Here is a 15,978-nt window from a genome sequence, read left to right on the forward strand (position 1 = left end):
TGTCACTCTCCCCTCCATCGCTCTCCCTCCTCTCCCCTTCGTCGCTCTCCCCTCCGTTGCTCTCGCTCCCTCCTCCCCCCTCCATTGCTTTCCTCTCCATCGCTCTCCTGTCTCTCCCCTCCCTTCTTTCCCATCCCTCCCCTCCGTCGCTCTCCCTCCCCTCTGTTGCTCTCCCCTCCATCCTGTCACCCTCCCCTCCATTGATCTCCCCTCCGTCGCTCTGCCCTCCCTCTCTTCTCTCCCCTAAGTCACTCTCCCTGCCCTCCCTCCTCTTCCCTCCATCGCTCTCCCTTCTGTCGCATTCCCAACCCTCCCTTCTCTCCCCTCTGTCATTCTCCCCTCCCTCCTCTCCCCTCCCTCCCCTTCCTCATTCTCCCCTTCCTTCCCATCTGTTGCTCTTCCCTCCATCCTGTCACCCTCCCCTTCGTCGTTCTCCCCACCCTCTCTTCTCTCCCCTCCGTCACTCTCCCTTCCCTCCCCTTCCCTCTGTCGCTCTCCCCTCCATTGCTCTCTCCTCCCTTCTCTCCCCTCCCCTCTGTCTCTCTCCTCTCCCACCCTCCCCTCTGTTGCTCTCTCCTCCATCCTATGACCCTCCCCTCCGTCACTCTCCCCTCTGTCCGCCCCTGGTCCGGCCCTGGAAATGGCCGCCTTTCTTTGTTACAAGCGGCCCTTATGCTTCAAAGACATTAAAGAAAAAAACAGCTATTTATATTGCATTTTTTGTTTTATGGTATTCTAACACCATCTGCACTTTTTGGACATTATGTCCCCTTTAAGAATACTACAAATATGCAGAGTTCCCTGTGCTGAATGCTCAATGCCATAATGTTGTAACAGACATTTACAAAGAAATAAGGAGCATTTGCCCCCGCCTTGCATAAGAGTCGATTTTCCCTTTAAATTAATGTTTACCCCTTTTTTCTGCTTTCTCGCTTCCCTTAGCAGACTGATCTCCGGGACGGACGGATTGAGCATTCAGAGTGAAAGTATTTGGTCAATGATCCTGTTTTCAAATGTCACCTCAAGGCATTATGGGAATTACACTTGCTTGGCATCCAATAAACTTGGCTCATTTAACAGCAGCTTGCGACTACTCAGTAAGTAATGGCATTTTTGCTTTTATTGTCTTTATTTTGTTAGTCATTCAGCCCTGCTGTCTGGATCACATGCACCGATGGGCAGCAATCATTTATCGACAGGTTTTGGTTTGTTTTTGCAATAACATGGTTGTCCTATCCAGCCAGCTGAGGATGATGGGAGTTTAAAAGAGGGGGTGGGGAGGGTTGAGCATGGCTTGGCTGAATAAAGCAAAAACACAAGGTCTGGAATATTTAATAAAAAAGGACCTAAATGGTCTAACTAATGTCTAATACTCTAACAGTGACATAATAGTGTCTTGCAATGATGTCATTGCCATCTGAGTGATGTCATTGCCATCTGAGTGATGTCATTGCCATCTGAGTGATGTCGGAACTGGCCTATGTGTTTTTTAAAGGAGGCTCGGACAGATTAGAATACAGGGGGAGAGCAGAAATTATTTAAAACAAGCTACAGTTCCTTAGATGTCTTATCACCTGGACCCCACAACCTGCCCTGGGTCTGTCTACCCACTTCAATCCATACTCACTACACAATCCCACCCACAGTGGGTTAACTTTAAACCTGACTCGAGAACCACATAACTTGGTAGAGACATCAGAAGTAACATTACACAAGGGGTTATTTATTGACACTCAAATTTTAAAATAAATCTATGATTCAAGGTTTTTTGGAATTAAAACTCACAAATTAGAATTAAAGTTTCAAAAACTTGAATTTTAAAGATTCTTTAAAGGGGTGGTTCACCTTTAAGTTAATGTTTAGTTTGTTATAGAATGGCTAATTCTAAGCAACGTTTTAATTGGCCATCATTTTTTATATTTTATTTAATCTTGAATTATTATCCTTCATTTCTGACTCTTTCCAGCTTTCAAATGGGGGTCGCTGACCCCATCTAAAAAACAAACGCTCTCTAAGGCTACAAATTTACTGTTATTACTCATTTTTCTATTCAGACCCTCCCCTATTCATATTCCAGTGTCTTATTTAAATGAATGCATGTTTGCTAGGGTAAGTTGGACCCTAAATGCAAACTTTTTAGAATATCACTCTACATCATGCTAAAAGTTAATTTAAAGGGATCCTGTCATCGGAAAACATGTTTCTTTCAAAACGCATCAGTTAATAGTGCTACTCCAGCAGAATTCTGCACTGAAATCCATTTCTCAAAAGAGCAAACAGATTTTTTATATTCAATTTTGAAATCTGACATGGGGCTAGACATTTTGTCAATTTCCCAGCTGCCCCTGGTCATGTGACTTGTGCCTGCACTTCAGGAGAGAAATGCTTTCTGGCAGGCTGCAGTTTTTCCTTCTCAATGTAACTGAATGTGTCTCAGTGAGACATGGGTTTTTACTATTGAGTGTTGTTCTTAGATCTACCAGGCAGCTGTTATCTTGTGTTAGGGAGCTGCTGTCTGGTTACCTTCCCATTGTTCTATATTTGGCTGCTGGGGAGGGAAAGGGAGGGGTGATATCTCTCCAAGTTGCAGTACAGCAGTAAAGAGTGATTGAAGTTTATCAGAGCACAAGTCACATGACTTGGGGCAGCTGGGAAATTGACAAAATGTCTAGCCCCATGTCAGATTTCAAAATTGAACATAAAAAAATCTGTTTGCTCTTTTGAGAAATGGATTTCAGTGCAGAATTCTGCTGGAGCAGCACTATTAACTGATTCATTTTGAAAAAAATGTTTTTTTCCATGACAGTATCCCTTTAAAGATGAAGACCCCCCTTTAAGCACAAAAGAAAACTCAAATTTAAAGCTTCCGCATCTAAAAAAGAAGTTCATGTAGAAGTCAACGTGAGTCATCTAGGCAAAATGTAAGCATTTTTTCTAATGTTCTTTGAGTTTATAAACTCACGAATTTGACGTTTTCAAGATTTCCACAGTTTTCTTTCATTTGGATTTATTAATAAACTAGCAAATGTTCAATTTTTTTATGTTAGTTTCTTAGAACTAGAGAACGCTTGAAAATTACACAAATTCAAATTTTGATACAGACCGCTAGTTAAAGGATTAACTTTAAAGTGATACTGTCATGGGAAAAAACATTTTTTTCAAAATGAATCAGTTAATAGTGCTGCTCCAGCAGAATTCTGCACTGAAAAAATCAATTTCTCAAAAGAGCAAACAGATTTTTTTACATTCAATTTTGAAATCTGACATGGGGCTAGACATATTGTCAATTTCCCAGCTGCCCCAAGTCATGTGACTTGTGCTCTGATAAACTTCAGTCACTCTTTACTGCTGTACTGCAAGTGATAGCACCACCCTCCCTTTTCCCCCCAGCAGCCAAACAACAGAACAATGGGAAGGTAACCAGATAGCAGCTCCCTAACACAAGATAACAGCTGCCTGGTAGATCTAAGAACAACACTCAATAGTAAAAATCCAGGTCCCACTGAGACACATTCAGTTACATTGAGAAGGAAAAACAGCAGCCTGCCAGAAAGCATTTCTCTCCTAAAGTGCAGGCACAAGTCAGATGACCAGGGGCAGCTGGGAAATTGACAATATGTCTAGCCCCATGTCAGATTTCAAAATTGAATATAAAAAAATCTGTTTGCTCTTTTGAGAAATGGATTTTAGTGCAGAATTCTGCTGGAGTAGCACTATTAACTGATGTGTTTTAAAAACATGTTTTCTGATGATAGGGCATAGTTCTGTAACACCTGGAAAGTAAAGCTTACTACTAAACTACTGCGCACTGCATCATATATTTTTAAAAAGGAACATTTTGTGGGGTTAGTTTCCCTTTAAAAGAGTTTTAGCAGTTAGAGTCATAATATTACAGAACCTGACGAATATTCCAATTCCATTGTGCTCTGGGATTTGCTTCTAAGCCATTTACACTCGGCAGATTGATGATTCAGAGGACTTTTTTTTTCTTCTTCATTCCTACATATTCCCTGCGCTGTTTCATATTTATTTCATTTTCCCTTGGCCCAAAAACTAGAAACAAACAAACAAAGCTTCCATATGTGCAGCTTTATCCTCAGCTTTCTCTCCATGTCTTGGCATTTTCAGGGACAGGCACTTCAGGCTACTAATGCCTTGCGCCAAACATACTTTTCATTAACGTTTTTATTATTTGGATTTATTTATCAGTGCTCTTCTATATATGTGATGCAAATTACTGGATATAACATTAATTTAAGGGCCAATAATGATATATTTATGTACATTATACACATTCTACTATCACATAGCTACAGTCACTTATAGAGATTATTATCCCACTGTTACTATAGACACCATCTCTCCCTACTATACCTGCTATCTACAGTCAACTCTTCCCAGAGACTATTATCCATGTTACTATGACACATCTCTCTACTATACCTGCTATCACAGTCACACTCCTTCCCAGAGACTATTATCCACTGTTACTATAGACACATCTCTCCTACTATACCTGCTATCCCACAGTCACACTCCCTTCCCAGAGACTATTATCCATGTTACTATAGGCACCATCTTCCCTACTATACCTGCTATCCCACAGTCACACTCCCTTCCCAGAGACTATTATCCACTGTTACTATAGACACATCTCTCCTATATAACCTGCTATCCACAGTCACACTCCCTTCCAGAGACTATTATCACTGTTATATAAGACCATCTCTCCTATATCTGCTACCCACAGTCACACTCCCTTCCAGATACTATTCCACTGTTACTTAGGACACCATCTCTCCCTACTATACCTGCTATCCCACAGTCACACTCCTTCCAGAGACTATTATCCACTGTTCTATAGACAATCTCTTCCCTACTATACTGCTATCCCACAGTCAACTCCCTTCCAGAGACTATTATCCACTGTTTTATAGACACCATCTCTCCCTACTATATTACTGCTATCCCACAGTCACACTCCCTTCCAGCAGACACACTCTCCTACTATATGCTCCACTGTTACTATAGGACATCTCTCTATATACTGCTATCCCACAGTCAACTCCTTCCCAGAGACTATTATCCCTGTTACTACTATAGACACCATCTCTCCCTACTATACCTGCTATCCTACAGTCACACTCCCTTGGCCAAAAACTAGAAACAAACAAACAAAGCTTCCATATGTGAGCTTTATCCTCAGCTTTCTCTCCATGTCTTTGGCATTTTCAGGGACAGGCACTTCAGGCTACTAATGCCTTGCGCCAAACATACTTTTCATTAACGTTTTTTATTTTGGATTTTATTATACAGTGCTCTTCTATATATGTGATGCAAATTATGGATATAACATTAATTTAAGGGCCAATAATGATATATTTATGTACATTATACACATTCTATACTATCAATAGTACAGTCACTTATAGAGATTATTATCCCACTGTTACTATAGACACATCTCTCTTATACTGTTATCCCACAGTCACACTCCCTTCCAGAGATATTATCCATGTTACTATAGACCATCTCTCCCTACTATACTGCTATCTACCAGTCAACTCCCTTCCCAGGAGACTTTATCCACTGTTACTATAGACACATCTCTCACCTACTATACTGCTATCCGTACCTTCCCAGAGACTATTATCACTGAGAGCACAATCCCTATCCACTGTTATAGATGCTATCCCACAGTCACATCCCTTCAGATACTATTATCCCATGTTACTATAGGCACCATCTCTCCCTACTATACCTGCTATCCCACAGTCACACTCCCTTCCCAGAGACTATTATCCACTGTTACTATAGACACCATCTCTCCTACTATACTGCTATCCCACAGTACTCCCTTCCCAGAGACTATTTACTGTTATATAGAGTCACACTCCTTCCCAGAGACTATTATCACTGTACTATAGACACATCTTCCCTACTATACCTGCTATCCCACAGTCACACTCCCTTCCCAGAGACTATTATCCACTGTTACTATAGACTATACACCATCTCTCCCTACTATACCTGCTATCCCACAGTCACACTCCCTTCCAGAGACTATTATCCACTGTTACTATAGACACCATCTCTCCCTACTATACCTGCTATCAGTCACACTCCCTTCCCAGAGACTATTATCCACTATCCCAGTGTAGTACCCTTACTATTTCCACTGTTACTATAGGCACCATCTCTCCCTACTATACCTGCTATCCCACAGTCACACTCCCTTCCCAGAGACTATTATCCACTGTTACTATAGGCACCATCTCTCCCTATATACCTGTATCCCACAGTCACACTCCCTTCCCAGAGACTATTATCCACTGTTACTATAGGCAACATCTCTCCCTACTATACCTGCTATCCCACAGTCACACTCCCTTCCCAGAGACTATATCCACTGTTACTATAGGCACCACTCTCCCTACTATACCTGCTATCCCACAGTCACACTCCCTTCCCAGAGACTATTATCCACTGTTACTATAGGCACCAATCTCTCCCTACTATTACCTGCTATCCCACAGTCACACTCTCTTCCCAGAGACTATTATCCACTGTTACTATAGACACCATCTCTCCCTACTATACCTGCTATCCCACCAGTCACACTCCCTTCCCAGAGACTATTATCCACTGTACTATAGCACCATCTCTCCCTACTATACCTGCTATCCCACAGTCACACTCCCTTCCCAGAGGACTATTATCCACTGTACTATAGGCACCATCTCTCCCTACTATACCTGCTATCCCACAGTCACACTCCCTTCCCAGAGACTATTATCCCACTGTTACTATAGACACCATCTCTCCCTACTATACCTGCTATCCCACAGTCACACTCCCTTCCCAGAGACTATTATCCACTGTTACTATAGACACCATCTCTCCCTACTATACCTGCTATCCCACAGTCACACTCCCTTCCCAGAGACTATTATCCCACTGTTACTATAGACACCATCTCTCCCTACTATACCTGCTATCCCACAGTCACACTCCCTTCCCAGAGACTATTATCCCACTGTTACTATAGGCACCATCTCTCCCTACTATACCTGCTATCCCACAGTCACACTCCCTTCCCAGAGACTATTATCCCACTGTTACTATAGGCACCATCTCTCTACTGTACTCTACTTCTTGGAATCCTAAAAGACAGTTCTGCAGATACTAGGTTCCCCAAAGAGTGTGAATCTGTAATAATGCTCTTTGGAGTTGGCACTTTTATTTTGTGTTTCCAAGCAGCTGAGAAACAATCCCATTGTTTATATCTGTAGACTGGAGATTTCTGAGCATCTTATTCCCAGAACTAGAAGAAAAGGACAGTTCATGACTGTGGTACTATTATTCATTTATTCACTTCATTCTTAGAGGCACAGTACAAAAGAACTCAGCCTCCCAGACACAGAATGGGTTCCAATGAAGGCTTAAAGAACCTGCAACAGAAACTGAATAGAGTCGACCATGTGAGAACCTCAGGGCACTTAATAACCACTCCGCTGCCTCCCTAATGTTTTTGTTCACTCCGTCATTTATCAGCCATTATATATTTCCCCCTTTGATAGATATATTAGTCTGACCAGGAAAACCTGCTGTCAATCTACAATGTTTCTGCTATTCTCTGTCTGATGGCAGGGGATCATTGGTGGTTACAGTCCAGCCATTTCTGAAGTATGAAAGGATTACTAACATTATAGATATATTAGGAGCCATCATAGTTACAGTATTTCTCAGCTTTGTAGTGGTCACACACACTGCTCTGATACCTCTATTGATGCCTCAATGTATGTGTAATAGGCTGCAGTACCTATACATCAGCAAATATAGGCTGCTCGTTGAGCCTCTCTTGATAAAACTGGAAGGCAATTGGGACTCATTTAGATATTTCTACAGCTGGACCACAAAGAGCAACAGAGGTGACCTAGCCTTGGTTCAAGATCACACATTTTACTCTGAAGGCACTATGCTAGTCTGAAGCTGCCACTGCAGTTGAAACCATGTTATTACAAATTTGCATTTGCAAACACAAGTGCACTTTGGTTGATGATGAAGCAATAGTTGTAGGGTTGCACATTACATCCACAGTTTTGAGGTTGCACAAGCTATCATTCTTCTGGTACATTAACAATCAACCCCAGAACATAGAATAGTTGTATTTTCAAATGATTGTCCTGTCCTCCATAAATGTTGGAGCAGAGTGCTGGTTGGAAGGCCCCCAGAGATCATGCCCTCAAGGGCTCAAAACAATTAGCTGTAGATAGTGGTAAATATTAGGTGTCCTATTAGGACCTTTTTTTGGATGCCATGTTTAAATATACATACGGGGAAAGGTGTTTTGTCATCCTTCAAATTTAATGATCATCCTGAAGAAGGGTGACATTTCTACCTAGAGACTGAGTCTGTACTCAAAACATTTGTGGATACCACTAAAGAAAAGGGGCCAGCTGACCAAGAAATATTAATTAAGCTCCTTGAGTCAAGTTGACCATCCCTCTGAAATGTTGAGGATATTCCTTAAGTAAGTTGTCCTGTGTTCCAGAAACACTGAGAAGTCTTCTGAAGATTGCCTAAAAAAATATTGACAAGCTTCCTTTGTACTCATGAAATGTGGAAGATGCGCTTGTAGAAGGTTGACCTGTCACCCTGAGCACATTGAAAATGGTTCTGAAGATAGGTTGCTTCTCCAAACATTTTTATACCCTTTTCCACCTGCTTCCTGACTGATGTTCTGCCATAAGTATACATTTTATTTTTAATCATTTAGCACACTTTTCAACTCTACAACATTTCAACAATATGATCTTTCATGATCCTCAGTCTCACCGTTTACATTTAATCCCTTCATCAACCATTACTAGTGGGTTATTTTTGCTAGCCGGCTCCAGAACGTGAAGGGGCATCTCTCTTTTTGATCAACGGGGTCATGGGATCTCATTATAAAGAAGAGATTATTGTTCCTCCTTCTCAGCAGTGGGCAGTCATTCATGAATGATGAACAGCATGCTAGTTTATTGGTACCCATAAATCATACCGAACCGTCCAATAAGTGTAGGCCAGAGGGAGACAACTTTGCAAGCAACATAACTAATTGATGTTCTCATAAATTCGGTGGCCACGGGATGCAACTGCTGATTGCATAACAATGAGAATTAAACTAACAACATCCGTCACTGCTCATGTAAAAACATTTGCATAATCAATTCCTACCAGGCCAGAAATCCATATGTGACAAGAACAATATAAAACTATATGACTGCATTTCCACAGAGTATTATTGTTTATTAGACTGAGGTGGCAAGGTCTAATGAAGGAATGTCCCCTAACAATTGTATTGTGGCATGTAATAGATACTTAGCTATTGGTGAGTGGCCTTAAAGCATTGATGTGAGTGGCATGGCCATCCAAATTGGATAATAGTCATGATGGTGGAGATAAACCATAAAGCTTTAAGTATAGGCATTCCTTTGTACTAATATACTGTAATTCAGCTGGAACAGCCCCTAGTTACCTAGTCTCCTGTACAGAGACATACCATAAAGCTATGGCAGCAAAGAAATGTATAAATATAGTGCCCTTAATTTATACAGCACTTTACAGAGATTGCTCATCATTCGCATTAATTCCTGCCCCGGTGATGCTCACAATTTACACTACATACACATATTTACACACAGGACAGTTTATCAGGAGCCAGTTAACTTGCCTGTATGTTTTTTGGAGTGGGGAAGAAACCAGTTTTAAGTTGAGAAAGTTCCAACATCCCATGGAATATAGTTGAATTGTTGGGTGTTGCCATAGGTTTGGTTGAAGATCAAGGGGCATGGAGGTATTTCTAAATTAACATAGTAAACACGATCTTACCTGGTCACATGCAGTTACTCCTAGACACAGACCCCTAAATTAGGAACCATTGGGATTGATTGAAAACCATGAGTTCTTCGTCTAATCGGGGCCCCCAAGAGCATCAGTTCTATGTAGGTAGAGTGTAGGACTGCAGGCATGGTCTGAGAAGATGGAGATATTGGGTCAACATGGTGTCATCCAACCATCAGCCCCATTAAATAGTAAGAATGAATAAAAAGAAGAAAGGAAAATCTCCTATTCCACTAAGAGAGATATAGTAATTATATCGAGGGTACAGAACAATGTGCAGTTGTTAAATGAACCACATAAAGCATTTAGCTCTTATTTTTGAAGATAAATTGGTTAGTCAGTTCTGTGATTTACTGTGCCGGGCGAGGAAATCTGCTAAGGAAAGTGTATTATGAACAACCTAGTTCCACCGTATTGACTCTTCTGAATTGTATTGAACTGGTTGGGTCCTCTGATAGTTCTCCCCTTGTAGAAGCCTGATCAGAATAATAATATTTCCTAAGTCCTATCAGGTTATAATCACTTCTCCTGCGGGTCTCTCCCGCAGTCTTTAAAAAGTAGAAAAACTTTTAGGCTTCCGAACAGTTTGTGGTATCGCCATCTTTCACTGGAAATCAAGTTACAGAAAAGATAAAGGGGAAGCAAAGCAATACCATTGGTATTTATGTGAAGTTTTTGGTCAGTGATGAGATATTGACACAAAATTCGAGGTTTTAGTAGTAGGAACCTTGTTATTTGACAGCTATGTGACAACTAGGATCATTGTTCCCATAGGCCCATGAGAAAGAATGTTCCTAATTTTTTTTATGTAACTGCCTTCAGTGTTACGGGGTCTACGTGCATCAATGCAACATAAAAGAACCCCTGTGATTACGTACCCATCCATCCTATAAGAAGGTCCACACACATTTGCATAATAAGTCAACAGGTAGTAAAACGGGGGAATTATCTCAAATTTCCAAAAAACTAGACTATACTGCCATTTTTGGTTCGGAATATTTAATGTTGCCGCTGATATTATTGAACATAATTCAAAAATTCATATTTTTTTTTTCTTTTGTAGAACCTGGTGATTCTCTCAGTCATGGTGTGATCCATACGGTATCTCCACTACTGCTTGGCTTACTTCTTTCTTCCCTCCTACTTACAGTCTAAAAACTATTCCAGAAAGGGTTCCCATGACGAGCAGAAGGAAAAAAAAAAAAAAAAAAGATTACACAAGAAATACAATAACAGTACAAAAAAAAATATGTTTTTAGAAGAAGTTTTCGACACTGTGAGGGAACAATTTATGCATTTCTAAAAACCGCATCATTGACTCGCTGCGCCTTCTTACCAGACACAGACAGGGATTTACTCAAAAGGGAGGAAGACATTTGGCGACCGAGGGAACAAGAAAGAGAACTGATACAGGCAAATATAAAGGAATCAAGAAGACCTAAGACATAAGAGCAGAGTCTGGAAAGGAAGGTTGAACCTCATGAGCAAATATAAGACAGAAGGCTGTTATTAATATTTAAATCATATTCAGCGATGATACAGATTGTACCTGTCTTCGTCACTGAATTCAGTTCCCTCTGCACCTTATACCACTCATAAATGGATCTTGGAGAACCTGAGAAACAAAATGTCTATGTTTTGAGACGTCCTCACTCAACCTTCTCCCCTCCACATCACTGTTGCTGTACAAATTTTCCTCCGACACCCTGCCCTTTAAAGAAGTCAACACCAATAATTCCATTCTAGTAGATGCCGATTCCTTACTATGAATGCCAACTGTCCCTAGACTTCCAATGAAGACATCGGTCAATGTTCTCCAACGTTCTCCAGCATGTATTTAGCATGAAGGAGGCATTGACAGAAGATAAACAGGGTGCAGAGAGACATGTTCTGTTGACTTTATTTTGGATTATACCTTCCTATTCCCATTCACCTGGCACACCCACTGAGATTTGACTTATACCTTTGATCTTAAATCATAAAAGTTAGGTTGTTCCATTTCTGTACTTACATGTCGGTTTTCTCCAAAGCACATACACTGCACTTGTGGATGTTGGCAGAACTATCTGGAAGGGACGGAAAACAGAGGCATGGAACAAGCATTTGGAGATTTACAGCTGTTGTTTGATAGGTGATGGGTACTGAAATTGTATTGAGGAATCTATACCCACCATATCAAAGACAACAGATAATGGAAGCATATATACATCTTTAGAAATACATTAAGGGATAGTCACAATCCCTAAAACTTTTACAAAATTGCATATGCCTGTCATTCATCACCAGTGTCTGTGACATTTTTGTGGGTATTATACAAACCCCTGTTCCCCTTTCGTAGCCATGAAAGAAGGGAAGCACGGGGCCTTGAGTATTGTCTGACTGTTAGCTGTCTGTCTGCATGGTCCTATCACTGATTGCAAGCCCCGGGCTCATTGGTCATCGTTGAATTATTTTGACATGGGAAACTCAGACCCATCAGGGTGTAATGTTGTAGTGTGTGAAAATGGAAGGGGCTGAGATTAGAGAAATTAAAAATGCTTCCATCACCCAACAAGTGCTCCACAAAGTCTATAATAAAGCTCCAGAGATTCATGTCACCCATTGACCCTTCAGAAGCTGCCAACAATGAAAACTCATGCTGGTCTTTCCACAACGGCAGGCCTGATCCAACCTTGTCTTTGTCCTTGGCGTCTGTTTGTCCGTCCACCTGTTTATATCCGATACTCATGGGGGGCCTGACACGTGGTCCCAACCAGAGCTTCCAAGCTGTGCATCTGAGCAATGCATTCTGCCATTTCACCATCTTGTAGGGTTTTTGCATTTATGTTGGGGCACTTTATGGCTCATCACAAGAAAATTGAAAGCATTTTGATTTTGTTTTAGGAGGTTTTTTTTTTTTGCAAAAAAAAAAGATAAAATACTTGTGAATATTGGCAAAGAAATGTAAAAAGTGTTATAATATAAGAGAGATAAAAATTCTACCGAGAGCTTGAGTGCTAATTTCCATGCAAACGTTGCCATCATAGAAATGAGTGTATGATGCTCCTCTCCGTGATTTATAGGCAGTCCCCGCGCACATCAGGAATCAATAGCTTGATGAAAAAATCTAATTGTTATTCAGAATTCCCTTCACGCACCCCAATCGATCACTCAGGTTATGGGATCTATAAAAGAATGTGGTTGGACCATACCCATAAATCTCCTCTTTGATCTTCAGCTGTTTTCTCATTGCATCCACGCCGGGGAAGCTTGCACTTCAAGCCCAAGTCTTGTTTACAGGTTTATTTGTTTTTTTTTTAACTGATTTTATTTCTGTTATTAAAAATCACTTTTACCTTTTGTGGCTTTATCTAGTGTGGGGTTAGTGTTTTAATACTAATAATAGACTAGCGGCATTTGGCTAAGAATAGAAATTTTCATTGGTTCTGCACAAGACTGGGGGTGACAAGGTTAGTAGTGGCTAGTTAGTAGTGAAACCCACAGATGGTGACAGGTATCATGATTGTGGTCACACTAGGGGTTATTTATTAAAGTCCGAATGACAAAAACTCGAAAAATTCGAGTTTTTCTTACCATAAAATCCAAATTTTTACTGGGAAAAAACCTAGAATTATTCAGGATTTATTATACCCCGAGGATGGAAAAAGTCTGAATCTGACCTGCAGAGGTTTTATATAAGTCAATGTGAGAAGTGCTGATGGGGGTTATTTATGAAAAGCAGAATGCTAAAAACTTGAAAAATACAAGGTTGTTTTTACTATAAGATCCACATTTTTAGGGGAAAAAAAAACTAGAATTTTTGGGATTTATTAAACCTCGAGGATGGAAAAAGTCAGAATCTGAAAATCCAGCATCTCAGACTTGCTTTGTATAGTTGTTTATAAGTCAATGGGAGAAGTTCTGAAGGGGGTTATTTATTAAAGTCCGAATGGCAAAACTTGAAAAAATTTTATTGCGAAAAAAACCTCAAAGTTTTTGGGATTTATTATACATCGAGGATGGAAAAAGTCAGAGAATCTGGCATCTCAGACCTGCCGAGGATGTATATAAGTCAATGGGAGAAGTCCCGAAGGGGGTTATTATTTTAGTATTAAATCCGATTTTTTAATGAAAAAGAATGTATTATACCCCAAGGATGGAAAATCCGGCATCTTAGACCAAGTTCCTTCAAGTCCTGAAGATATCATGATCTGCCCTGGGTTTCATGCAATAATCTGAAGATTTCCTGGGCAAAAATCTACAAAAATCAGATGTTTCATCCAAAAAATCTGTACATTATAAATTTGGAACGATTTTCACAATTTTTTCGTGTTTTTACCCAAACTGGAATTTTCCGGGAAAATTTATTGATAAATAAGGGAAATAACCTGTGCGAATTTGGTCTGAGTATATTTCAGAAAATAATGAGATATATTCAGATTTTGATAAATAACCCCCTATAAATTTGGAACGATTTTCACAATTTTTTTGTGTTTTTACCCAAACTGGAATTTTCCGGGAAAATGTATTGATAAATAAGGGGAAATAACCTGTGCGAATTTGGTCTGAGTATATTTCAGAAAATAATGAGATAAATTCAGATTTTGATAAATAACCCCCTTAGAGTCATGATCTTCTAACAATGAGTACCGGTAAGTGATCCATTATCCGGAAACCCATTATCCAGAAAGCTCTAAATTATGGAAAGGCCGTCTCACATAGACTCCCATTTTATCCAAATAATCCATTATTTTAAAAATGATTTTCTTTTCCTCTGTAATAATAAAACAGTAACTTGTACTTGATCCCAACTAAGATATAATTAATCCTTACTGGAAGCATAACATGATCCTCTAAGGTAGACTTAAGGTATGACGATCCAAATTACGGCAAGATCCATTATCTGGAAAACCCGAGCGTTCTGGATAACAGGTCCCATACCTGTACTATGAAATAAAACACAGCTTAGACCATGTCAGTAGGAACATTTCATAGAGAATGTCCCTTTAAGGCATTTTAATTTGTTATATGAATATCTCTTGTCTGGCCACAGCCTTACAGATCTTGGACTTACAGCAGAGGTGCCCAAAATGTAGATCGGGATCTACCACTAGATCTTTAGCTGGTGGTCAGTAGATCTCAAGACACTGTCAACAAACACCTTGTCTATATTACCTTTAGCTTGTCTCCTATTCATGCTTTTCATTCAGATATTTATTACATTAAGGTTACATATGAAATAGTTTATTAAATATAGTAATATAAATTCTCTCATAAATCAATATAATATTTAAGTAATGTTTTCCATGGAACAGAAAGCTAAGAAATGCTTTTATGGATGTTGATCAGAATGGGAAAACATTGCTAAAAGTAGACCTCACATTAGTATGGGCACTCCTGACTTATAGTATCAAACACTATAACCATCAATTTGTCAATTTTAAGCCCTCCTATGAAATGATAATTGGATCCTTCCATCACAACTTCAGAATTCCTCACTTGTTGTTCTCAATGCCAGTAAGAAGCCTCAGTAGCAAGAAGCTGGGATCCTGAAGCAGCCAGAAATCACGTCTCACTATCTCTGCTGGGCACAGCTTTTGGGAACATAATTAGTAGTGATGGGCGAATTTCTCCTGTTTCGCTTCGGTGAAAAATTAGTGAATTCCCCTCAAAATTCAAAACACAGCGAAAAATTCACAAAACTCGAATTTTGACGCCCATGTAAGTTTTGCCGTCCGCATCAATTTGTGTTAATTTTGACACCGGCGTTAATGTCAGTGAGCTTCCGAATAGTGTTGACGCGCAACTTTTTCGACACGTGTCCAAATTTTTTTGCCGGAGTTTCACGAATTTATTCGACCGCGGCAAAATGCGGAAATTCGCTGTGAATTTGCGCCTGCCGAATTTATTCGTCCGTCACTAATAATTAGGTGTAATTAAAAGAGTAATTGTCATGGTGAAAAAGATGCACCTGGATATTGAGCTTCTTTTTCCCTATAGTTTCTCATACTAAAGTGTTCATTTCCTTTAGTTAAAATGTTTAACTGCTGCCACCAACTTCATCCTTCTGCTCAGTGTAACCAATCAAATCCCTGGCAAATGCTCACTGGG

General features: G+C 40.0%; 1 protein-coding gene across 2 annotated transcripts in view; it reads left to right on the top strand.

Annotated features, from left to right (window-relative positions):
- The window catches only part of LOC108705251 (igLON family member 5-like), a 240,842-nt gene extending 227,615 nt beyond the window's left edge, over positions 1-13,227 (top strand). The window contains exons 7-8 of one of the 2 annotated variants that reach the window (XM_041571695.1): positions 946-1,097; positions 10,952-13,227. In XM_041571695.1, coding sequence (XP_041427629.1) covers positions 946-1,097; positions 10,952-11,043 — 244 coding nt within the window. In that variant the 3' untranslated portion in view covers positions 11,044-13,227. Of the gene's footprint in view, positions 1-942; positions 1,098-10,951 lie in introns of both variants that reach the window. The other variant, XM_041571694.1, reaches the window with a different exon arrangement.
- Positions 13,228-15,978: the final 2,751 nt, after the last annotated feature.

This window comes from Xenopus laevis, chromosome 7S, assembly GCF_017654675.1.
Source record: "Xenopus laevis strain J_2021 chromosome 7S, Xenopus_laevis_v10.1, whole genome shotgun sequence".
NCBI lineage: Eukaryota > Metazoa > Chordata > Amphibia > Anura > Pipidae > Xenopus > Xenopus laevis.